Source organism: Podarcis raffonei, chromosome 1, assembly GCF_027172205.1.
Source record: "Podarcis raffonei isolate rPodRaf1 chromosome 1, rPodRaf1.pri, whole genome shotgun sequence".
NCBI lineage: Eukaryota > Metazoa > Chordata > Lepidosauria > Squamata > Lacertidae > Podarcis > Podarcis raffonei.
Window position 1 is genome coordinate 21,716,376 of NC_070602.1, and position 26,602 is coordinate 21,742,977.

General features: G+C 43.2%; 1 protein-coding gene across 2 annotated transcripts in view; it reads left to right on the forward strand.

Moving 5' to 3' along the window:
- Positions 1-26,602, forward strand: part of PRIMA1 (proline rich membrane anchor 1) — a 52,825-nt gene that overhangs the window by 15,865 nt on the left and 10,358 nt on the right. For both annotated transcript variants that reach the window (XM_053376218.1, XM_053376226.1), the window contains exons 3-4: positions 6,148-6,295; positions 26,178-26,307. In XM_053376218.1, the coding sequence (XP_053232193.1) occupies positions 6,148-6,295; positions 26,178-26,307 (278 nt within the window). The remainder of the gene's footprint in view (positions 1-6,147; positions 6,296-26,177; positions 26,308-26,602) is intronic.

The window sequence follows — 26,602 nt, forward strand, 5'->3', positions numbered from 1 at the left end:
AACCTCTCTAGCAAGCCTGAGTTCATTCTGTGCTTTAGCTTTTCTGACTTTGTGTCTACACGTGCTGGCTATTTGTTTGAATTCCTCTTTGGTGGTTTCCCCCCTTTTCCATTTTTTGTACACATCCTTTTTTAATCTTAACTCAGTTAAAAGTTCTTTAGATAGCCACCCTGGCTTCTTTAGGCACCTTCCATGTTTCCGTCTCATTGGTATTGCCTGAAGTTGTGCTTTTACTATCTCCCTCTTAACAAATTCCCAGCCATCATGAACTCCCTTTCCTTTTAGTATTACTGTCCATGGGATCTCACCCAGCACTTCCCTAAGTTTTATGAAGTCGGCTTTCTTAAAGTCAAGAAATTGAGTCCTAGTATGCTTGGCTGCTCCTTTCCGCTGTATAGTAAACTTCAGAAGAGCATGATCACTCGCGCCTAATGAGCCTTCCACTTCTACCCCACTAACCAGGTCATCATCATTGGTTAGGACCAGATCTAAAATGGCTGTTCCTCTTGTTGCTTCTCCCACTTTCTGGACAATGAAGTTGTCTGCAAGGCCAGTGAGGAATCTGTTTGACCTTATGCTCTTGGCTGGGTCCCTTTACCTTTTTTATCTTACATGTATCTGAGGAATCTTACATGATTTTTGAAAACAATAATCAATGTACTATAAAATAAATAAAACAGTATTGTAGATGATAAAAAAAAAAATCTTACCTGCACTGATGATAGTCATTGTTTGGACAGGTTTTTTTAAATTCATTTCCGCAGTCTCACAATCAGTCAATCAGTAGCTGAACTGGGTTCCACACAGTCACAAAAACAAATCACAGTAATCGAAAAAGCCTCAAAAACAAAAACGCAAAATAAATAGCAAAAACAAAAGCGCCAAACTTAATCAGTTCCAGAAGTCCATTTGACTTCCAAAATCTTTGAAAACGAAGGCACAGCTTCTGATTGGTGCAGGTGCCAGGAAACAATAGCCGATAGTCGGATGTTCGGCTTCCAAAAAACGCTTGAAAACCGGAACACTTACTTCTGGGTTTTCAGAGTTTGAGAACCAAGGCATTTGAGAACCACTGTACCACTGTAGTCTAGTCTAGGGATAGACAGCCTTTGAGATCTTTATGTTCCTAATTACTGCTGAGGGGGAGTTTTTATTGGCTAAACATGGTAAAGGTAAAGGTACCCCTGACCATTAGGTCCAGTCGCAGACGACTCGGGTTGCGGTGCTCATCTCGCTCTATAGGCCGAGGGAGCTGCCATTTGTCTGCAGACAGCTTCCGGGTCATGTGTCCAGCATGACTAAGCTGCTTCTGGTGAACCAGAGCAGCGCACGGAAATGCTGTTTACCTTCCCACTGGAGCGATACCTATTTATCTACTTGCACTTTGATGTGCTTTCAAACTGCTAGGTGGGCAGGAGCTGGGACCGAGCAACGGGAGCTCACCCCATCCATCATTAATATAACAGTTTATAAGAGCGGGAGCCAGAATGCAACCTTGCTTCACCCTACACAAATCCAGATTCCCTAAGACAGTTGGATGGAACTTTGTATGCCTCCTTCCGGCAACTCCTGCAGCCAATCTGGTGCCAAAGTATTGTTCTGCTTTCATTTGGACCACATCAGTGAGGCTGAGAAGGGAGTCTTGTCATCTGGGCAGCCTAGGACCTCCATACGCACTGTCTAGGCATGTGGCCCCAGGGAGGTCACTTGTTATGAGAGCATGAGATAGGCCTTGTGCAGATGTAAGTCTGCTAATCTCATGATGGTAAAGGGGTCAGAAACAGACTGACCACTCACAAGCTCCCTGCAGTGTGAATTTCCACTTCTTTGTCTTCTTCTCTTTAACAACGTCTCATTTGCACAGATGCTAAAGAGGGTTGATGCTAACCAGTCCTCCCAACTTAAGAAATATATGAAGCGGGGATTTGAAGGAGGTTTTCCAAACCCTCGTCAAAAGCGACTCAGGCCTACGCAACTTGTGATTTACCAACCACTAGTCATGCGTTCTTAGCCGCCATAGAAGGGGAAGGGCTATAGATCAGGAGGAGAGCATTTGCTTTAAATGCAGAAGGTGCTGGATTCAGTCTCTGACATCTTCAAGTAGGGTGGTGAATGTCTGCTCTCTGAAAGCTTGGGGAGCCACTGCCGGTCAATGTGAATGTTTATTATTACGGCTAAACAGCCAACATAACTGGCCAATGTAAATAATACTGAGCTAAATGGACCAGTGTTGTGACTCTGTATATGTTTGGGTCCTATACTCCATGTAACCCTTATAAATCTCTTGTTTTTGTTGCCTTTCTGAGACTACACATCCCAAGGGGCTGTCAAATACCTGGCAGACCACAGTATGTGGTGAGTGGGTCACAAATTGTGCAGGCATGGTTTGGTGTTAACCAGGGTTAGTGCCTGCAGTAGATGTAACCCTAAACTATGGTTAAAAACCAACAAAGAACAAAAGAACAGCTCCAGTTCTTTTAATTGTGGTTGAGCGATCAACAGTATTTACTATGTTGGCAGCAAAGAATCCTCAGAACTTTTCCCAGGCTTTTTAACACAATAGGGATTTGTTATTCTTTAACCATAAGAGGAATGTTGGCATACTCTCTGTGATTAAATTTGGTCTTTCCTATGTATGGCAATAGACTCTGACAAGCTATTTAAAGTACCAAAAGTTTGTTTACATGTGTTGTTTGGAAATTCTTTGCAGTTCAGCTAAGCATAGCATCTTTCTATATATGTGTGTGTATATTTCTTACCCTCAGGCCTTTGAGGTACAAAATGCTATCTCCAAGGCATCAGAGAAAGAAAGCTTTAAATTTCTGCATCTGGGCATGTGATGAACTACATTGTACTCATTCTTTATTTCCTTCTGTCTTTTTAAAAAAACTTTAACTAGAGGAGTGTACATTCTATGTAGGTAATTTTGATGCTGTTAGCAAGGAGGTTGAAGAAATTTTGGTTCCTTTTTCAAAGGATTAACATTATATAATAACCACATGAATGTTCAACTAAAATGACTTGAGAGGTCACTGCTAATTCCATGCTTCACATATTCCTGCGATGGGTCTGAGTTGTGTGTGTTTTAAAATATAATTTCCTGTTGAGAACTGCACTTAATAGCATACTTGCATTAAATAACATACTAAAGTGCTGCCTTGGAAAGGCATATACATAAATTATCTGAGTTCTTGGGTACAATCCCTAATGTGATAGGTATGCCCAAGGCCCATTGAATTCAAGGAGGCTTGAGCTGCAATCCTCAGAAGTGCATCCCATCAAATTCAATGGGGCTTACACCCTAGTAAACAAATACAGGTTTGCAACCTGGAATCTTATCCACAATTACCTAAGAGAAAGTCTCACTGAGCATAATGGAATGTACTTCTGGGTATTTGAAGAATAGCATTGCACTGCAAAGCACTACTGCACACCATTAAGCCTGATTGATTTCAGTGGCATTTAGATACATCTACTGTAAGTTCCTTTGAATCAGGCCTGCTTTTTCAGGTAACACAGCAGAAAATGCAAACCTATTACTGATGCAACTGTGGTGTCCTTGCCCACCCCCACCCCCCAGTCACAGAATATATCAATTCTAAAACCACCCATCAGTTCCATATACAGTGGTACCTTGGGTAACATACACTTCAGGTTACATACGCTTCAGGTTACAGATTCCGCTAACTCAGAAATATTACCTCGGGTTAAGAACTTTGCTTCAGGATGAGAACAGAAATTGTGCTCCGGCGGCACAGCGGCAGTAGGAGGCCCCATTAGCTAAAGTGGTGCTTCAGGTTAAGAACAGTTTCAGGTTAAGAACGGACCTCCAGAACGAATTAAGTACTTAACCCGAGGTACCACTGTATTTGTATTGTGTAGAGTGCTTTTTTTCAAGAAAAATAGGTGCCAGAACTCGCCAGGCGACTTGAGGCAGCCCTGAACAGATGCTGGCTTGACAATAGCCATGGTGGGAGGGATTTTTTTTCCAGCTGGAACTTGCCAGATCTGAGTTCTGGCACCTCTCAGGTGGGCACCATTGCCATGATAAGAGAACAGGGGGGCATTCATGGTGAGGTCCAGCACCTCTTTTTCTAGAAAAATAGAAATGCGCGGAGGTGTGGCAAGCTGGTTTGGGGGTCGCCCCTGGTTCTGGTGCAGGTCAAACAAATGTGCCCTGGCCTCCTTCGTTCTCTTAGATTCAGGCAGATGGCTAGGACAGCTCAGAAGGGCCCTCATGCAAATGTGCATGCATATAACAGTAGAGGCTGAATGGGATATGGTTTGAAGAAAAAGGAAATACAAATTGGCCCCGCCCTATAGCTTGACCAATCGTGGCTAGGAATGGCTAGGAGCTAGGTGGAGTCATGGATCTAAAAAAAAGTGTTCCATTTAGACTTGAATTGTTTGTTTTCATCTTCTGAGAAGTACATAAAGGCAAGAAGCAGGTGAGGGCCCGCCGGCCCGCAATGGCACCCACCTGAGAGGTGTTGGCACACTCAGGATGATAAAATACGCTGATTATATTATTTTTGCAAATAGATGAATGTTGAATTGATCTGGTTTGGAAGAGGGGCATCACAGCAAATATCTCTAAAGACCTCTTCTAACAAGGCTGAAACAGATCTCTTGGGCAAAGGTTCATTTTTTAAAAAAATAATATTTTTATTAGTTCTCAATTACAATTCAATAATAGCCTCATTATAACAATACCAATTTATAATACAATTATTAATACCAATCTTTCAAATACCGAATTATATAACTTAGATAAAGTGCCCCCCCCGTGTGCTAGATTTAATGGATTAACTATTTGCTTTATTTCTGCATTCCAAAATCTTATTAATTTCCATTACATTCCTGTCATCATAATCATCCCTTATACAACAACTGCAATATTCATAACTTCTTTTCATGTTAACACATTAAATGATTTATAAAGCTACGAGTGAGGAACTCAAACTATATATTTGTTCTTCCTGTGTATGGCAATTATTCTGTCCGTGGTGTTTCTTCCTGTCCTTGTAAGATGTTATGTCTTTATTTCCCCCGGTTGTTGCTGTTATCCGTCATGCCTTGGGCTGATATCCCGTTGTTCTTCCAGAAATTTCTCCATCGCTCCATCCTGTGCTTCATTGTTTTGCAGCTTTAACAACAGCTGCAAAAGTCACTCTGTCCCAATAAATAACCTGTTTTCACTATTTTTCCTCTCAGCCTGGGAAGAAGAGCGGTCTGTTCATTTATTAACCATAGGAAAATATCATGGGACAGTTTATGACTTTCATAGAATTGGAAGGGACTCATCTAATCCAACCTCCTGCAATGCAGGAATCCTGCCCACAGCCGTCTCTGAGTAGGCTCGAACCCCCAACCTTCTGTTTAACATCAGGCGCACTGACCCATTGTGCCTTCTTTCAGGCTAGTGGATTCCCACCTCAAAGACCCCTTAGTGTTACAGCTTCACAGTTGTATTGAATGCAATTACCACAAACAAATTAGGATTCAGCAGAGACAGTCACCACCAGCTCTGCTGAAGAGCCAGTTCCACCAGGCTTCACCCTCCTTCATCTGTTGCCTGACAGCAGCTATTCCATCAAGCTGTGCTACAACTTTTGGCTATTCCTTTCTTCGAAATCTTTCAGTTACTCTTGGCTATGCTATTATGCTAACACCAAAAGTAAAAACCTGAATTTGCTCCCCACACATCCCTTTTGTGCCATCTGCCTGAGGGCAAGGAATTCTTATTCCTTATCTTTGCAAGTTGCTGGGGGGGGGGGGCTTCTTCTTTTTGCTGAAGAGCTAAGTAAAAATTCTCCAACAAGCTACATGGTCGGTCTTTTAAAAGAGGCCGTGTGGAATATGTGTACTCTGTATCCACGGGGCCTCTTTTAAAGGACTCACCCTGTAATAAATAACAAAGAGGTGCTCTGGAATGCTTTAAAGATAAGGACAAGGTGGTTGTACTGACCCCAGAAGGAGCAGGAAGCCAGGGGAGGAATTTGAAGAATCGTATCACATGCATTGCCCATGAACATCCTCTGCAAATATGAGGGATGAATTGCTAGCCTTGGATCCTTGCAGTATGAATGCTTTAACCCAGGAGACATGCAACCAGTCAGGATTTTTTGCTATTTTTTCCCTTTTCAGATCACTCAGGGTGAACCCCAGAAATCATGCGCCAAGCCGGTAACAGAGAAAGTTACAGACAGTTGCCAACAGGTCTGCCAATGTAGACCACCTCCGCTACCGCCACCGCCACCGCCTCCTCCACCCCCCAGGTTGCTCGGGGTCCCATGTAAGTAGAATATGGTTATTTCTATTTGTGTCAAAAAAAGGCACACCTGGGCAAAGTGCGTGTGGGAAACTGAGTGGGCCAGAGCTAATGTGGGGCTGCTTGCGCACTATATTTTTAAAGCATTGTGGTACCACTTTCACAGTCATACTTTCCCTCAAAGAATCTTGGGACCTGTGGTTTGTTAAGACTGCTTGGAGTTGTTTGGAGACACTGCTGCCTCATAGAGCTATGATTCCTCAAGTTCCCTCAGAAGAGGGAATTCTCTGAACTCTGGGGATTGTAGCTCTAGGAGGGAATAGAGGTCTCCAAACAGGCTCTCAGCAAACTACAGTTCCCAGGATTCTTTGTGGGGGGGGGACATTTAAAGTGGTCTGATACTGCTTTAAATGCATCGGGTGGATATGGCCTCACTTTCATTTTTCCATTTAGAGAATTGGAACATGTTCTGACTAAAAGAGGGAGATGTGTTTTGGCTCGTTGAACAGGAATTTCTTCAGTGGAGCCAGACGAATTCCCTCTGTTCCCAACCAGGTGGCTGTTTTCTCAAAGCAGCTTGTTAACGTTGGAGCCACTGAGTCGTTCATTTCCTATGTTGCCTTTTGATTCGCATTAGCATATACTAAATATTTTATGATCCCGCCTTTCGGTGGGTTTATATTTCCCCCCAGATGCATCCTAAGAAGCTCACCTCCGCACGCAGCTTTGGAAGTGTAAATAGATGTGTGGGTGTGTAAGACTGCACAATTTAGTTTGCTTATCTTTACAGCCTACCCTTCCCCAGATGGTCCCAGGGCAGGTTACAAAACACTGCCACAGTCCCAACTAAGCAATCCACCCCACCCTTACAGCCTTAGATTCCTGCATTGCAGGAGGTTGGACTAGATGACCCTCTGGGTCCCTTCCAACTCTACAATTCTGTGATTCTGTGGTGTCTGTGTGTGTTGGATTTGGAAGAGGTGTCCTTCCACTCAGCTCTTGTGATCACAAGGGTCACTCCACCAGTGCCACACTCCCCCTTCCACATGCAAATAGGCAACCAGGAGTGTCATTGGTGGGATATGCAGCCGGTTGAAAACTGGCTGGCTGAAGGCAGGCCTTGGACTTCAGTGCTGCACTGCTATGGGGAACAAGCCCCTCTTGAGATGACCATGCTGTAATATCTGGACTCTCTCCATATAAATTCAGGTGTAAATATGTGGATACATAACAGCTTCTGCCCTATCTTCAGTCCTCCATAGTCAAGCCCCCTGGAATCCCATGCACAGCTCAGCAGAGATTGGGGTGGCCTATAACAATATTTTCACCAAAATAGGTATTTATTTTCTGGTGCATTTCCCTGTAGCATATGCACTTTGTGCACATTTTAATAATAAAATATGGTTTTCACGTGCACTTTTTTTGCACACTAAAATACCCCTGCAAAATTGAAAGAATTGCACACTGGAATTGGGCCAGATGTAGGCCATTTGTCCTGTCGCTTGCTCCCTCCATGACTTCAATGAAAACACCAATGCGTTTCAGAAGCCCACCAGGCTTCAGCTAGGCGTTAGTCATCTAGCATTGCTAGACCCCAGTTGTGGAATGTACCTCCTGCAGAACTCCTAGGAAGCTCGTGTCAGGGTGGTTCCAAGGGTTTGAGTATACAGGCAACTCCCCATTTGCACAGGGGTTGCGTCAGGGCCAATGCATGTGTCAGCAGGCGCACACAAGCCCATTTGCCGCCATTCCACTTCCTAAAACGGTGTGCGAGTGTATCCCAAATGCACACAAATGGAGAGTTTCTATAGGTGTTTTTGCCTTTACACAGAACTCCTTGGAACCGAACCGCCGCGTAAGATGCAATCGTACTATATTACATGAACGACTTCAGTTATTTCCGTTTTTCTCAGTAATCCCTCTGCTTCTTTCACGTAATTGTTAACTTGCCATTTGTTCCCATAAGCTTCTAATTATCTCTGTTACACTAGGGCTTACCTTTCTCTCCCCCGTACGTTTTGTATATACTTAATATATACAAAATATAATTATACTTAGTGCTGTGGGTTAAAGCACAGAGCCTAGGACTTGCCGATCAGAAGGTCGGCAGTTCGAATCCCCGCAATGGGGTGAGCTCCCGTTGCTCGGTCCCTGCTCCTGCCAACCTAGCAGTTCGAAAGCTTGCAGTGCAAGTAGATAAATAGGTACCGCTCCAGCAGGAAGGTACCGTATTTTTCGCCCTATAGGACGCACTTTTTCCCCTCCAAAAATGAAGGGGAAATGTGCGTGCGTCCTATGGGGCGAATGCAGGCTTTCGCTGAAGCCTGGAGAGCGAGGGGAGTCGGTGCGCACCGACCCCTCTCGCTCTCCAGGCTTCAGGAAGCTTTCCGCAAGCCGTGGGAGAGCTGCGCGACTTCGCGCAGCTCTCCCATGGCATGGCTTGCGGAGAGCTGCCTGCACCCCAAAGCCTGGGGCGCGCTGAGCTCAGCACGCCCCAGGCTTCGGGCTTCGCACAGCTCTCCGCTAGCCGTGGGAGAGCTGTGCGAAGTCGCGCAGCTCTCCCATGGCTTGCGGATAGCAGCCTGTTCTGTGGGCTGGGGTTGGGGGAAGCTCGGGCTTCCCCCGCCCCAGCCCCGCACCTGGGGGGAAATAAAATTTTTTTCCTTTATTTCCCCCCCGAAAAACTAGGTGTGCCCTATGGGGCGAAAAATACGGTAAACGGCATTTCTGTGTGCTGCTCTGGTTCGCCAGAAGCGGTTTGGTCATGCTGGCCACATGACCCGGAAGCTGTACACCAGCTCCCTCGGCCAATAAAGCGAGATGAGCGCTGCAACCCCAGTCGTCCACGACTGGGCTTAATGGTCAGGGGCCCCTTTAATCCTTGCTAAAATTAATGCCATGGGGCTACAGTTTCCATCATCCCCAACTGACCATTGACCATACTGGCTGAGAGGTTGGGGAAGAGGGCTGTGGCACTGTGGCTCTGATGCTCACGTGGAGTTGCAGAGCAGCTGTGCATGTGCATCCCCAGTGTGCAAATGGAGCTGTTGCTATTGTGAATGCAGAAACACATGCTCTCTGTTGCTTGAAATTGCACTAATTGTTAATAATAGTTGCGAGATTCTTTGCTCTCAGCTCATTGTGTCATCATACTGTGCACCGGGAGGGGTGCCTACCAGGTTAGAAGTGGTGCCTAGTAAGTGAAGGCCTTCACAGGAAAACCTACTTTTTATTACCGAAAATTGCCCAGTTGCCTGCAATTTGGCATTTCATTCACTTGGAAAGAGAGCTCGTACCATTCATTCCTATCAGCGCTCAAATAAATACCTCTTTATACATCATTATGGGAATGTAATATTTATGAAAGTCTCTCTCTCTCTCTCTCTCTCTCTCTCTCTCTCTCTCTCTCTGTGTGTGTGTGTGTGTGTGTGTGTGTGGATAGATAGTACCCATCTATGATTGTGCCATTTTTCAACTCCCCAAATGAAAACCCTGTCAGTGTCCTCATTTGCAAAATTTAAAAAAGTTAATACCAGTCCTTGCATTCTTTAGAGAAATATATTAGCAGGATTAGGACTGGAGAGAATGAAAGAAGCAGATTTGTCTTTCTGCTTCTCTCTGTCTTTGTCTTGGAAATGTTTCTTTGCAAGGGGATATTTGTCTGTATCTGTGCCACACCGCAGGGTGTAAAGCAAGGAGCAAAATAACAGTATTTTGTACCATTTGGCAAAGATACTGTATATTGATAGCTTTAAAAATAAAAAGTCAGTAGATGGAGTTTCAGGAAGAAAAAAAGTGTCAGCGTTTAGGAGGACAGTGTACTGACTGAATCACTTTCTTCCATCCCCGCCCCCAAAATAGAGAAAACAAAGGGTATCTGAGCAGCCAGATCTCTCTGGCTTATCTCTCTGGCTTTATTTTGGGGTCTGTCCAGCGACTACATTGGGCAGAGAGACCTGTACATGCAAGCAGAAGGTGCTTGGACCCACTTTGGGAAAATTCTCTGTAGCAGTTTATGATTTTAGGTGTTTGACCAAAACCAGGTTGTTGTTTTTTAACCCTTAGCTGATAAACTTTTATTTCTTCGTTATACATATTTTCAGGTTGTTTCCCCTGTGCTTTCACTTAGGTTTCAAATTGTTGTTTTTTGTTTTGTCTTGTTGACAGGTTGTTGTTTGATTGCTTTTGGATTTTGGAGGGGTCGTGAAGTTGGTATTTATTGCATTTTGTGGATTAGCTTTTATTGTATGTATGCTTTATTGTTTTAGGCCGCTATACGCTTTAAAAACAAATAAGTACATTTGCCCCTGGAGCTTTCTCTGATATTAAAGTGACCAGGATAGCCCCTGCTCATGCAGAGTCTTTATGTGTACATTGTCACACAATTAAAGACACCTTGGTTGCCTGATTATACGGGTTCTGTTTTAGCCAATTAATTGATGCATTCATTAGGCTTTCAAACATTTGCATGAGCATAAAGCAATATTTCAAAAGCCTATTCTTTCCATTCTTTGATGATGCTCACACATGCTGCACCAGGCTCTTTCAGAATAACACAGGAAGCTGCATTACACCAGATCAAAGTTTTTGTTCATCTAGCCTTGTAATGTCTACTCTGACCAGCGAAACTGTGCTACCTGAGGCAGGTATTGTGAATGTTGCCTCCCCTTCCTTCTCAGTGCTGCACTCTGGGGAATGGGTCCTTCATGAAGCATTGTGGGCAAGGTCGGTCCAGGCAGCATGTGTGCCACTAGTAATTTCAATAAAAATCACAGTCATAATATAATAATAATAACTAATGTTATTTTTCTAGAAAAAGAGGTGCTGGAACTCAACATGAACACCATCGGTGTAGCCGGGGGAGGGGGCAGGGGGCAGCTACCACCCTAAATCAATCAAAATAAATAGAAATCAATACAAATCTGAGGTTTGCCCCCAACAAAAGTCTGCCCCCCCCAACAAAAATCCTGGCTACACCCATGATGAACTCCCTCTTTCTCTTAGAATGGCAGTGGCACCCACCTGAGATGTTCTGGAACCTCTGAGAGATGCTGGAACTGAGTTCCTATGCATTTCCCCTGAAAAAAGCAATTATTATTATTATTATTAGCAGCAGCAGCAGTAGTAGTACCCTGCCCATCTGACTGGGTTGCTCCAGCCACTCTGGGTGGCTACCAACAAAAGCATAATAAAACATCAAACATTAAAAACTTCCTTATACAGGGTTGCCTTCAGGTGTCCTCTAAAAGTTGTCTAGTTATTTATCTCCTTGACATCTGCTGGGAGGGTGTTCCACAGGGGCGGGTGCCACTGCCAAGAAGGTCCTCTGCCTGGTTCCCTGTAACCTCCCTGTAACCACCAGAAGGCCCTCGGAGGTGGACCTCAGTGTCCAGGCTGAACAATGGGGGTGGAGACGCTCCTTCAGGTACATAGGGCTGAGGCCATTTAGGGTTTTAATGTTGATGTATACACAGTAACAGTGGTGCATATTATAAAACTTGAGGTTTAAAGTTACTTTAACTAGCCATGCACAGCTGGCTGGCTTTTGAGCAGAAGGAGCTGGCTGGCTCTGCAGGCAACTGATGTGGTGGTGCATGATCACATTGCAGGAGCCACATGGTTCAGTGTGGCTCATGACAGAATCAAGCTCTGCCTTTGGAAGTGACTCTCCAGGTTCTCATGTAGAGATGTGATCCTCTTTTTTCCTTTTGTTTGTTTTTTAATAATAAAAAAAAGCTAGAAATGCCAGAGATTGAACTTAGGACCTTCTGCATAGAAAACATGAGCTCTCATACTGAGCTAAGGCCTCCCTCGAATCTTTTTTTTAAAAATTATTATTATTATTATCTCTGGAACTCAAGGTCTTCAATCTCAGCCACGATAATGGCCCCAATTTGTTACTGATTTGTACTTGTACCCATGCCAACATAAAAGAGAAGGGGGAAAAAACCTTTCCAAGTAACTACTTGGCAAATATTCCAGCACAAAGTGTACAGTTCAGTTTTGTGGAACTTGGAATGTTTGTGCAGTTGTCATGAACGGAAACTTAATCGGCATGGTCATCTCAAAGCCTTTTGGGTTGAGGCCTAAAAGATCAGGGATTGGGGCTACTTTTACATGTGAAGCTTTGGGCTTTTTTACTTGACCTGTTGGTGACCTTGATGCTCATTTAAATTTTCTTGTCTGTTAATTGTTCATATAGCTGTTGATTATTATTATTTTAGGGTTGTGTTGTAGCAATACTAAACTTTTCATTACGCTTTTATATTTAGATGGGACAGTATCCAACTAACTCGTTCCATCAGTGCAAGGATTTCTCATTGTGCATTGGAATTTGACTCTTCCTCTCCCCATGCACCCCCTAAATCTCTGCTTACCTCCCCCAAGCCTCTGGAGCAGAATTGGTGAGGACACATGGTGCGTAGTTCCATTGCACAAGTGGAAATCCTTGCACTGACAGGATGAGTGAGTTGAATAATGCCTCTGTGTTTCATGTGAAGCACTTTGAGCACAGATGTATTTGTGGGAAATGTGGTATGCAAATAAATTGACTTACGGTGATGATATGTAGCAACAAGAGGGCTGTTGGGCCTCAGCTCTGAAAGATGAGAGGGTGTGTGTGTGTGTGTGTGTGTGTGTGTGTGTGTGTGTTGCTCTTTGTCTAATCCACAGTCCTCAGCTATGGGAGCAGCTGTGCTCTTTCTTACCAAAGGTAAATTCTTCAGGGGAAGAGATCTCAACTGCCCAGAAACAGCTCACTGGATGGGGCAGAGCCACTATGCAAGTATCCCAGCGGGTGGGTCTTTGTTGCTTACCATGAATGACAGGGAGGATGCAAGTATTTCCACTGTGCTGAGCTCCCTCCCTCCTCTCCCTCCCAAAAGCAGCAGTGACCCACCTGCTGGGAAACCAGCATAGCAACTCCACTCCACTTAGGATTCAGCTATACAGCTGCAAATATAACGTTTTAAGTGTGTTTTAAGTGCATTATAGAAATGTGACACTAGTTGGTGCTGGTGAGCTAATGGCAAGTTCCAAATATATTTTGAAATGTTTTTAAAAAGCATTTTCACAGCATTTTTAAAAATATATGTGTAGATTCAGGCCCAGTGAGCTGCTGTCACTGCAGCTGCCCACAAATACATTTTTGAAGGTCATTTCGCCTTCCTCACCTTCTGCTTCCTTAGGGTTTCAAAGTGTGGACCTCCAGATGTACATGCAGAGAACTTGTGTTGGGTGGATGGGGGTCAGGGAAGGGGCTAGGGAGTACAATGCCTCTCTGCATGTTCTGTATACATGGTCAGGGGAACAAGTGAATTGAATTTTTAATGAAAGCTCTTCAGGACCAAAGGTCTTTTTCGTAGAGCATCTTGGCTGATCAGATATCCATGGGAGACCTGGAAGCTGGATATTAGTGCAATAGCCTCTTCTGCTGTTCCCCAATGACTGGTATTCAGAGACAATGCTTATTAGTAGCCATTGATAGTTGTATCCTTGGTGAATTTATCTAATCACATTTTTATTTACTCTCTCTCTCTCTGTGTGTCCATATTCTTCCATCTCCAATGAAATGAGCACAAGGAAGCATCTATGATTCTTCCTTCTCTCCCATCATTTGATCCTCACATGTGAGGTATGCTGGGCTCAGAGGGAGTGATTGGCCCATGGCTCAAGGTCAGCGAGTGACGGAGTGGGAGATTTGAACCCCTATCTCCTTGATCCTAGTCCACGACTCTTATCAACACTACACCATGCTCCTATCATCCTTTAAGCCAGTGGCCATCTCCACATCTTGCAGTCCCAAATTCCATAGTTTTAACTATGGACTGTGTATTCCTTTCTCATTTGATCTCTGTTAAATAGCTAGTTGAAATCCCTCTGGTTTTGCTGTGAGTCACTCTCTCTTTTAGCAATATTGTTCCATTTGGGTAAAAACGTTTCAATAAAAAGAAAACCCCAAATGTTAGCCCATTTGTCCATGCCCTTTGCTCTACAGACTGAAGACTCAGATGCTTCAGAGAAAGTTATTGATGAGTCAGATGCTGCTGATTTTCATCCAAAGTAATCTCTAGGCTCCCCTGGCAGTGGCGGGAACAGAGCTGTGCTTCGTTCTGACAATTCAATAAATGTATCTTAATTGGCACAAGCCCCAACCTGTTAGAAACAAGATCCAAGCCATTGTCCTGATTGCCTGCACAAGCTCATTGCAGAGAGTCATTATGGTTTCAAGCTGCTGTTGCTTTTATTTTTTATGTTGAAAGGCATTGTATTGTCTTAAAATTCACCATGCAGAAAAGAGGTGGAATTAGAATACTTTAGATATCAGAAAGCAAGAGTCGCAATCCCCATACAGCCATGAAACTCACTGGGTGACTTTGGGCCGGTCACTGTGTCTCAGACTAACCTACTTCTCAGGGTTGTTGTGACAATTAAACAAGGAGTGGGAGAAGCATATACCTTACCTTGAATTCATTGGAGGAAAGACATGGTGTAAGTGTAGTAACAATGACAACAGAAACAAAAAATATAAATTCACAGGCAAAACATCTGAGGAGTAAAATTTCTGCAAGACAGCAATTAAACATGAATAATAATAATTCCAAAATACAGCATCAGAAAAAGACGGTTGCATCTTGTAATGACTAACAGAAGATAGTTTGCAAGTAAGCATTGTCCATTGGCAACTTTGAGATCTTCTGTATACTTTTTCATAATATTACAGTTTGTGTTTGATCTCTTTTTTATAATCTGAGGAAAGGCTTTGTATGAGGAAAGTGCTGCATGTATCCTGATTTGCATACAAGATAAAATTTTACCACACTATATACAAACCGAACGGTAGCTAATTTTAAGTTGGTAAGTCCAATTTTCTGCGCTGGCTATTGGTCATAACTCACTGGACTGAGAATTCAGTGCCAAAAGTTCTGCTGTTTTCCAGTGAGTTAACTTAAGCTGCACCTATCCTGCCTTTTCACTTTGTAAGGTCTGCTTACATTGCAAGTTTATAATAAAAGACACATAACTTAAGGACCAAGATTCTGAAAGCAGTCAGCCCTAAAATGCAAACTACAATAAACAGGACGAGCTGCAGCATCAAAATAGAACCAGAGATTCTATTAATGCTTGTTTGAAAGCATGAGAAAATAAAATCTTTTTTTAAAAAAGTATTCAGAAGATGAGGGAGTAGACAGGCACCTGGTGAATGTTTCTGGGAAGGATATTTTTCCATTCTTGCAAGGGAGTGAAGAAATACAGATGCTCCCACTGATTTAAACCATTGGCATATGCAGTCTGGTATGATCTAACTTTGGCAGTGCCTCTGCAAGGATTCAAGGCTAAATTACATTTGACATTAAAATGCATTTTTGCACTCGAAATTTACTTTATTAAAAAATGCAAAAAGCAACCCTCCAGGATGCGGGTGGTTGCTGAGAATTATTGGGAACTCAGCAGGCTGGGTGTGTTTGTGTTAACCCTTTCCTCCCCTACTGCAGTCCCAATAAAAATTGCTGCTTTGAGAATTGATTCTGTTTCTATTGAGAGGAAATCCCTCACTGCTGACAAGGGCTGTTTTAAAGAACACTCACATTTAATGCAAAGACACATTTAAGCACCAGGTCTTTCTAGTTAGGCCCTTTCCCTGAGATCCTTTAGCTGGAGTTGCTGAGAATTGCATCTTGGACCTTTTACACCGAGTCCATGCCTGGGCTGATCTTGCTTCAAGGCTAGCACCCTTTAGGTTTGCTGCTGGATCCCTTTAATTCACTTGCCATTTGTAAATTTATGCATGCCACTATTTTCACACAGACCGTGCTCGGAGGTGCCGTCCTCCAAATAAACCTGACCTTGCAGAGTTCTCCCTGAACTTTCCAGTGTTCAGAGAACAGAACGGTCATGACTGTAAATAAAAGCACTATTAGAACTTCTGGTTCAGGGCCTGACACAGCCGAGGAAAGAAATCATTTCTTGCATTCTTGTTTCTGTAGCCCCAGGGGCCTTGCTGTAGTACATTCCATTTTGACCTTGGATGAAACCACTTTTTAAGAAAGTGGAAAGCAAGAGTTTATTTGAGGGAAATTGGCACTGTGCCTGCTTCCCTATTAGTCTTTGGAAAATACGGAGCATTCTGTGCATTGCATATGGCACAGGACACTAGAAACATTTGGTAAGGCTATACATTCACACTATACATTTAAAGCAGCGCAGTACCATGTTAAACAGTCACATTTTCTACCAGAGAATCCTGGAAAATGTAGCTAAGAGTTCTGAGAGTTGTTAGGAGGTCCCTTTCCCACACACAGAACTACAATTCTCAGGGTTGCCTGGGGAGAGGAACTGATGGTTAAACCACTCCCTGGGATTTGTAGCTTTGTAACTTAGGCTAGCCTTCCCCCAAGCTGGTGCCCACCAGAAGTTGTGGCTGAGGAGTCATCAACAGATGCCTACAGAGGCCTTCCCTGAATCCTCTCCCCTTGCCAGTACTGTGTTGTAAGTGATAGAACAGGTGGATCCCTGTCCACAACACATCCTCTTCTCCACAGATGTGCCCATGGCCCCTCACTTAAATTGGCAATTCCTGCTTTGGGCTACAGTCAGCCCAAGCGAGCATGGCGCCAGTTTGGGAAAGGCTGACATAGGCGTTTGCCATATTCTGGACCAGAGCAGATAACTGCTTCCCAAAGGCTGCAAATAAAAAGATGACAGCTTCTATCATCCAGCTCGTAAACTGGGCCAAATGAGCTTGCCTCAGCATGTTCAGTAATAGGAAGCCTGTTCATTGTCTTCAGCTTGTCAACCTCAATATCGTTCTGCAAATTTCTAAATAATTAGTGTAGAGACAACCCCCATTTAGAATGTGAGGAGAGTACTTTAGTCGAACATGACTGAAAGTACTTTTGAAGAAAGCTGTTTTTGTGGGATCGTTTTATTTTGTGGAATATTCAAATGGAATATTTGTTTTGTTCAAAATATTTATATCCCACCTTCCACGTGCAGTTTTTGAGGTGGCTTTCAGTGTACAGCTTGTGATTGATTATGCAGGGTGGGGTTTACCTCCCCCCCCCCCCAGTTTCATTCAGGTTGGCACCATGAAGATACAAGGTGCATTCAGATGTGTGGGTTGTTATGCTAGTTTTCCTGGTTATAATGCTAGAACATTTGTCCAGGTTTTGAATGTTCCTTTTACACTGCGTTACCTGTTGCACTACGGAACTGTGGCTTTCTGATTCGTATACCGGTGGGCATGTTCTGCTAAATTTCATTCACACCAGTGGGGTTCAACACAATAGCGGCATAGCTGTCAACATTTCCCTTTTTTAAAGGGAAATTCCCTTAGTCTGAATAGGATTCCTCGCAAGAAAAGGGAAAAGTTGACAGCTATGAATAGCGGACATCATTGGACATGTTGCCACCCTTTATGTGAATGCGCATGTCTGATCCCTCATGAAAATGGCGGGAAATGCTGGAATACCATCCCAAAGTTTGTCACATGGCGTGATCCATGAAAATGGTGGGAAAATAACAATGCCTATCTCTCACGATTTTCCAGGTCAACAAGATTGCAAACAGATTTTTTTTGTTGTTGTTGAAGGGAAGCAATTAACAGGGAAATGAATGCTAAGCTTCCAGTTGATTCCACTAGATTTGCAGAAGTATCACATAAAAGATTGAATAAAACGCAAAAGTTAACAGGCAGCAAAACATTGTGCAAATAGAACAAAGCGCTGTCTGAATGCATCCCCAGTGGTGGAGGGGAAATAATGAACTCATATATTTGTTAGGGTGGATTAATTTTTAAAATTACCACCCCTTGAGTTTTAATTGTCTCCTAGACTGCCTCATTCTCTAAAAAAACAAAAGCAGGTTAGGGCTCTGTCGAGTAGGAGAGGGTGCGTAGAAGCTATTGCGTTGAGCACCTTAGTTGTGTCTTTATTTCAGAGAGAACAGAGTTTCTGATGAGAGTGGCAGCCATACCAGTTGGAAACTTACTTAGGGCAACCCAAAATTTTTGCATACGCTTCTGAGGGGTGGAACGTCCTACTTGGTCAATTTCCTCCGAACTGAGCCTTTTCCTCTAGAAATTAGAATAATGAAGAGCATTCTCTGGCACCACCAGAATTTAGAGAGGGTTCACGAGTGACTGGCACAAGGCCAGGACCAGCAGCCTAATTTTAATCTGCCGTAGAAGATGTGTGACTTGTGACTCACAAGTCACTTGTGATTGACTTATCCATAGTGGCTTTGATAACAGAGCTTCCTGCCCCCTGCTACCCAGGCAGTTTCTCTCCTGCGAACGGCATGGCTCTTTTTTTCCAAGGCAGTCAGTCTGGCACCTTTTGCAAGCAAAACATTTATCCTTTTAAAATGGTGAGCGCAACTCCCATGTATCATTCATTATATTTATTTTTAGATCCTGCCGTGGGGGCTTCTGCTGACAAAAACAAAAAAGCAAAAAACAGAACCAAGGGAAATAAAAACCGCTACACTGTTGTTGTTTTTTAAATGACTGCAGATTTATAGCAGCCCTGTAGAACTGTATCTCTCTACACATCTGGGAGCCGAGGTGCCAGAATTAACAACATGGTTATGTGACAGAACGTACAGTTTAATGCCTTCCTGGTTTGTTCCTTTCGGTACAATGGAGTGAATGGTACCCATGGTTTCTATAGGATAATACTCTGTATTGATTCTTACTTAACACGATTTGCAGCTTTCCAGCTTCATGCTGGTGTAGCCTTCGGTTTTTTCCATCCATATATCTGTGCACAGTAATAATACTAATATGTGACTATCTACAGCACACACCTAGGCATATTTATTCAGAAGCAGAGATGGGCAAATATATCAGTTTTGGTTTCACATTTCTCCAGTCTTGCAGTCTGTTCTCCACATTTTCACATCAGCTTGCAATCACTATTATTTGAAAAAAGGTTCTAGTGAAGAGCATTTTAGTGTGGATTTTTCCCACAGTCTACACCTTTAGCTGCATAGTTCAGTTGGTTAGAGTGTGGTTCTATTAATGCCAAGGTTGCAGGTTCAATCCCCATAAGGTCTCCCCATGGATTTCCTCCCATAGGGCAGCTGCTGGCAGATGGCCTGGCGGGGCTGGGGGGCAACTAACTGAAGTGAAAACAGTGGCCTTCTTAGCCTCCCTCCATCTCTCTTGCTGCTCAGTTATAATTGGGGTATTACCACTGAATGTATGAACAACGTACTTCAGTGCCTTTGTTCAATAAAGAGTATCTGAAAAGTTCTTAGATTAAGTTCAGTACAGTGGTACCTTGGGTTACAAACGCTTCAGGTTACAGACTCCGCTAACCCGGAAGTAGTACCTCGGGTTAAGAACTTTGCTTCAGGATGAGAATAGAAATTGTGCGGTGGCAGCGCGGTGGCAGCGGGAGGCCCCATTAGCTAAAGTGGTAACTCAGGTTAAGAACAGTTTCAGGTTAAGAACGGACCTCCAGAACAAATTAAGTTCTTAACTAGAGGTACCACTGTATTCCACCTCTCCTATATATTTGGCTTAAAAAGTGGCTTCTGCCTGCCTACCGCCACTCACCTGAGAATCACATAATTATAACAATAAAATTAAGGAACAGAATCTGACTTTTCCCAGAAGAGGGTTTCCAATGTTTTATCTACTCTGAGCAATGGGTCCCAGGGGTTTTAGGGCATGAGTTCCCCCCAGTCCTGCCTGGTGACACCACAGGAAGATCCCTGGACTTTTTGTGTGCATACTGTGTGCTTTTACTCCTGTGTTAGTGGGGTGTGTCATTATGGGGTGGGGGGACTTAATTTTTGCAAATTTCTTCAGTGAGGGGTTTGAAAAAATATGTTTGTGTGTGAGGAATTCAAATCTGCCTTTATTTTTGTGATTGGAGAACATTTAGCTTGGTAAACCTACATTTGAAGTCCTAGGCTCTGTGATTTAACCCACAGCGCCACCCACGTCCCATATATATATATATATATATATATATATATATATATATGTGTGTGTGTGTGTGTGTGTGTGTGTGTGTGTGTGTATATATATATATATATATATATATATGCTTTTGTAATAATAGAGTTCTTGTTCTGCACACTCCACTAGGAATTTCATGAAAATGAATGAGAAGGAATATCATTTACCACATTCATTCCTCTCCATTACAGCTTTCATACTTCATCTGGATTTTATTTAGGACTGAAAAAGCAGGTTTTAGATGTAGCGAGAAGTAAACTTAATTGAGGGAGTTTGAGCCTTGGGTGGTTCTGCACTGTTTCAGAAAGATTGCCATCATCCTGAAAGAGGTTTCTCTAGCTAGAGAGCATAAAACAGTACTTAACAGTTACAAATACGGAAATTTCTTCTTGGCTCACTTTTTCTCTTCTAGGCAGTATACCAAACATACAACATTCACTACACTGTCACTCCTACAAAACGAGTTGGCTGTTCCCCACCCTGGTTGCCTACCATTCAGCAGAGAATTAAACCATTCTGTCCAATTTCAGCTTTTGCAAGTCATATCTTTAGTCCAGTGGCCTGTGAAGGATTTCAGATTCAGACGTGTCTGTCTAATAACCACATGCTGTTATCAGAATCTCCTCTTGCTCCAAGATTTGATGCAATTTTCCATGTTGCTCGTGGTTGATCAAGCGTTGCCAGATGCATTTCTGGGGGTCAGGAACTGTGAAGCGAAGCTGATATGGTGACATTCTGGATATGCCAAAGAATCACTGAAGTGCATTCATGAATATTTATAAGACGTATAAATTTTGAAAGCCCCGATCTGAAATATATATATATTTTCTTCAAACACTGAGTGAGTGTTGGAGCACTTCAACTTTTTTCTTAGACTATGAACATTTAGGTGGGGCCTTGTATTTTTACTTTGAAAACTGCTGATAAATAACATTGTAAACCACTTTCAGAAGCCTGCTTTGGAATTCAGCACATATAAATAAAATCATAGTAGCAGAAGAAGAAATAAAAATACTAATAAAATCTCGAAGAAAAGAAATCCCTTTCTGTCTCAAGTGGCCAAACAACTTGGGTACAGTGGTACCTCGGGTTACAGACGCTTCAGGTTACAGACTCTGCTAACTCTGAAATAGTACCTCGGGTTAATAACTTTACCTCAGGATGAGAACAGAAATCATGCAGCGGGAGCAGGAGGCCCCATTAGCTAAAGTGGTACTTCAGGTTAAGAACGGACCTCCAGAACGAATTAAGTTCTTAACCCGAGGTACCACTGTACTAAAAGGTATGTTGGAGAATTTCAGGAGATACTGGAGTGGAAGTTTCCAGTGTTGTTCATTTGTCCCAAATCCAGAGTAAAAAATCAATCCAGCAAATACTATTGGTATTCACTGCTGTCAGTCCATTGGATTTCCTTTGCCTTGAAGCAAATGGCATGAAATAACATAGTTTACTTAGAAATCCATAACAGCAGACAGCAAAACCTGTAGCATAGGGTTACATGCATTGCTGGTCCTTTTCATAATAGACCCATTGAAGACAATTAGCATGTTTAGCGTAGGTTTGTTAATTTCAGTTCTGAGTAGGACTTAGTGGGGGTACAACCCCATTGCTCCCCTTCTTCTAAATCCTCCAGAGCAAATTCAGGGAAGGCATTGGGGTGGGAATGGGGAGATGCTATTGCACAAACATAAATTCTTGTTCACTGGATACCAGCCATACATTTTGCCAGAAGAAGGGTGAGTGATCATGCTCTTCTGAAGTTTACTATACAGCGGAAAGGAGCAGCCAAGCATACTAGGACTCAATTTCTTGACTTTAAGAAAGCTGACTTCATAAAACTTAGGGAAGTGCTGGGTGAGATCCCATGGACAGTAATACTAAAAGGAAAGGGAGTTCATGATGGCTGGGAGTTTGTTAAGAAGGAGATAGTAAAAGCCCAACTTCAGGCAATACCAATGAGACGGAAACATGGAAGGTGCCTAAAGAAGCCAGGGTGGCTATCTAAAGAACTTTTAACTGAGTTAAGATTAAAAAAGGATGTGTACAAAAAATGGAAAAGGGGGGAAACCACCAAAGAGGAATTCAAACAAATAGCCAGCACGTGTAGACACAAAGTCAGAAAAGCTAAAGCACAGAATGAACTCAGGCTTGCTAGAGAGGTTAAAAGCAACAAAAAAGGCTTTTATGGGTATGTTCGTAGCAAAAGGAAGAACAAAGAAACAGTGGGGTCACTCAGAGGAGAAGATGGTGAAATGCAAACAGGGGACACAGAAAGGGCTGAACTCCTCAATGCCTTCTTTGCCTCAGTCTTCTCCGATAAAGAAAACAATGCCCGACCTGAAGAATTTGGAGCAAATGATTCAGCAGAGGAAACACAGCCCAGAATAACTAAGGAGATAGTACAAGAATACTTGGCTAGCTTAGATGTATTCAAGTCTCCAGGGCCAGATGAACTGCATCCAAGAGTATTAAAAGAACTGGCAGATGTGATCTCAGAACCACTGGCAGTCATCTTTGAGAATTCCTGGAGAACAGGCAAAGTCCCGGCAGACTGGAGGAGGGCAAATGTTGTCCCTATTTTCAAAAAGGGGAAAAGAGAGGACCCAAGTAATTACCGCCCAGTCAGTCTGACATCAATACCAGGGAAGATTCTGGAGCAGATCATTAAGCAAACAGTCTGTGAGCACCTAGAAAGGAATGCTGTGATCACCAATAGTCAGCATGGATTTCTGAAAAATAAGTCATGTCAGACTAACCTGATCTCATTTTTTGACAGAATTACAAGCCTGGTAGATGAAGGGAACGCAGTGGATGTAGCCTACCTTGATTTCAGCAAGGCATTTGACAAGGTGCCCCATGATATTCTTGTAAAGAAGCTGGTAAAATGCGGTCTTGACTATGCTACCACTCAGTGGATTTGTAACTGGCTGACAAAGGGTGCTCATCAATGGTTCCTCTTCATCCTGGAGAAGAGTGACTAGTGGGGTTCCACAGGGTTCTGTCTTGGGCCCGGTCTTATTCCACATCTTTATCAACGACTTGGATGATGGACTCAAGGGCATCCTGATCAAATTTGCAGATGACACCAAACTGGGAGGGGTGGCTAACACCCCAGAGGACAGGATCACACTTCAAAACGACCTTGACAGATTAGAGAACTGGGCCAAAACAAACAAGATGAATTTTAACAGGGAGAAATGTAAAGTATTGCACTTGGGCAAAAAAAAAAATGAGAGGCACAAATACAAGATGGGTGACACCTGGCTTGAGAGCAGTACATGTGAAAAGGATCTAGGAGTCTTGGTTGACCACAAACTTGACATGAGCCAACAGTGTGACGCGGCAGCTAAGAAAGCCAATACAATTCTGGGCTGCATCAATAGGAGTATAGCATCTAGATCAAGGGAAGTAATAGTGCCACTGTATTCTGCTCTGGTCAGACCTCACCTGGAGTACTGTGTCCAGTTCTGGGCACCACAGTTCAGGAAGGACACTGACAAACTGGAACGTGTCCAGAGGAGGGCAACCAAAATGGTCAAAGGCCTGGAAACGATGCCTTATGAGGAACGGCTAAGGGAGCTGGGCATGTTTAGCCTGGAGAAGAAGAGGTTAAGGGGTGATATGATAGCCATGTTCAAATATATAAAAGGATGTCACATAGAGGAGGGAGAAAGGTTGCTTTCTGCTGCTCCAGAGAAGCGGACACGGAGCAATGGTTCCAAACTACAAGAAAGAAGATTCCACCTAAACCTTAGGAAGAACTTCCTGACAGTAAGAGCTGTTCGACAGTGGAATTTGCTGCCAAGGAGTGTGGTGGAGTCTCCTTCTTTGGAGGTCTTTAAGCAGAGGCTTGACAACCATATGTCAGGAGTGCTCTGATGGTGTTTCCTGCTTGGCAGGGGGTTGGACTCGATGGCCCTTGTGGTCTCTTCCAACTCTATGATTCTATGATTCTAAGGGAAACAGTACTGCATGTGATAATCACAGGTCAGAATTGGAAATGGATGTGTTCTTCCCACTTTACACACCATGGGTTGTATTCAGCTAACTTTTACTTAGAGTAGAAACATTGAAATTCATGGACCTAAGTTAGCCATGCCCATTCATTTCAGTAGGTCTGAGCAGATTAATAGTTGAATGAAACCCAATGCACCTTGACTTGGGTAGGGAGTTTAATTACTGCTCTTCCTTAGCCAACAAAAAGTCTTGGGCCTCCAGTGTTTCCAACTAGCACATGTGCAGATTCATTATTTAAGAGCACAAAGCCATATGCCAGTTCCTTGGCATATTAGCACCAGAGGAAGGCATGGGGTCAGCCCACAAACATACAAGGAGCTCTGAAGCTTCTGGGCCTTTGGACTGACCCAAGAAGGGATCTTGTGTGTCCTGGTGTCCAGTGCTTCCAGCATCCTCCCAAACAAATTTTCATTGGCCACCACCCTCTTTACACCATGGTCTTCTCTTGAGCTCTAAGATCTACAATGACTATGGAGCCAAACGGGGGAAAGTTTGCTCTTTGTCCTTTGATGCTGATGCCATCATTATCAGCCACATTATGAATTTGCATTGTTCTCTGGAGCTGTTTTTTTGTTCAGGGCTGTTTTTTACTGATATTTTGGAAGTTTTATTCTTTCTGTAAACCGTGTTGAGGTTTTATTGCAAATTTTGTGAAATAAACAAATGATGTGGCTTTGCAGTTTTGCGCAAGGTCACAAATCTGCTAGGGTGGGTTGGTAGAGCCCTGGACCACGGAAAATGGGAGATCAAATCTTGGTTTCCCTTTGAAAATCACTGCCTGACTTTGGACTAGCAAACGTCTCACAGAGTTGTGAGAATGTTGTGAGGTTATTTGGGAAGTACATTGCCCTAAGTTCCTTGGAGAAAGGGTGGGATATAAATATGGTGAATAATACAAGCCTGAGATGCTCTGGTAAAACATGAAGTCTCCATTGCCTTAAGCTTTAAACCCACACTGAAAAGGAATTATATGAGTTTTCACCCAGAGTGGTACTACTATGAAGCATTGGGGGCTGCTTTGATTCTTTCACAGTATGCAAATCTTTGGCAAGAGCTGAGTGAATAGCTTTTATTTTCTGAGAAATGAATAGCCATCTTTGTCTGGTCACAATTGTGGGAGGTTGAAAGGCCTTACGCTATTCCCAGCTGGGCTGCTGTGGTCAATGTTTTATGTCTTCTTGGAATATGGAGGAATCAAACTACTCCAGAATAGCCAGTGTGGTAAAGTAGTACGACTGTACCATTTGTGCTTGATAAAACTTCCTTTATAGGGTTTATAACTGGACATGTCATTATGGCAATCTCAGCCAACCAAATCCTGCATCTGATGGGCAGCCACCAAGAAATGATGGCGGCCAACCTTGTTGAACCATTTTCATTTCTGACCTCTGTCTCAGAGTCTAAGAGTTAGGGGTTGAGGTGTAACTCAGTGGTAGAGAATCAGTTTTGCATCTGAGAGGTCCCAGCATCTTTGGGTAGAGCTGGGAAAGATACTTTACATACAGAAGACTCCCTTCATTTATGGAAGGTCCAATCCTTAGCATCTCCAGATAGGGTGGAAGAAGACTTTTTGCAAGAGGAAGGCCTGGAGTTCAGTCCCTAGCATCTCCAAGTAGGACTGGCAAAGATTCACACCTAAATCCTTGGAGGTCAGTTGCCTATCCATGTAGACATCACTGAACTGCACGGACCAACAGTTGTTACAAGGAAGCTCCAGTGAGCTGATGTAGCAGAAAGATCTGTTGTGGAAGCCACAACACACTCTAGGTAACAGAGTAGGGAAAATGTGCTTTGGGTTGTAAACTAAATTCCTTGGTCATGTCCCCAGGAGTAAACTCTGGGCCAGTGGAGCTTCCTAGAGCGTTAAGGTCTTTTTGATAGGACTCAACTGAATGTGTGTCTTTTCCACATTATCTTTTCCAGCTCCTACCGTTCCAAGTTGCCCTACTCGAGAGACGTGGTGGCCAGGCCCAGTTATAATTATTGCAGCATGCTGTACCACACTAGTGTTCCTCTTTCTAGTTTTCATCATTTGCTACAAAGCCATAAAAAGGTAAGACTGTAACTGTATTGCAAGATCAGATGCTTTGTGGATGTGCTACCATATAACTTACAACAGAAGAGCAATGATGAGGAAACTCAAGGAGTTACTAGCCTGGGAATGTTCAGACAACAAGTCAACAAGTACTGAGTGAAACATGGGAGACTGAGCAGTTGCCTGTTCTGGGTGGAGTTGCACTCACTCTGAAATAACAGGTTGATAGTTTGGGGAAGCTTCTGAATCCATCTTCGTCATTGGAGGTCCAGGTAGCCTCAGTGGCTGCGAGTGTGTTTTACCAGCTATGGCT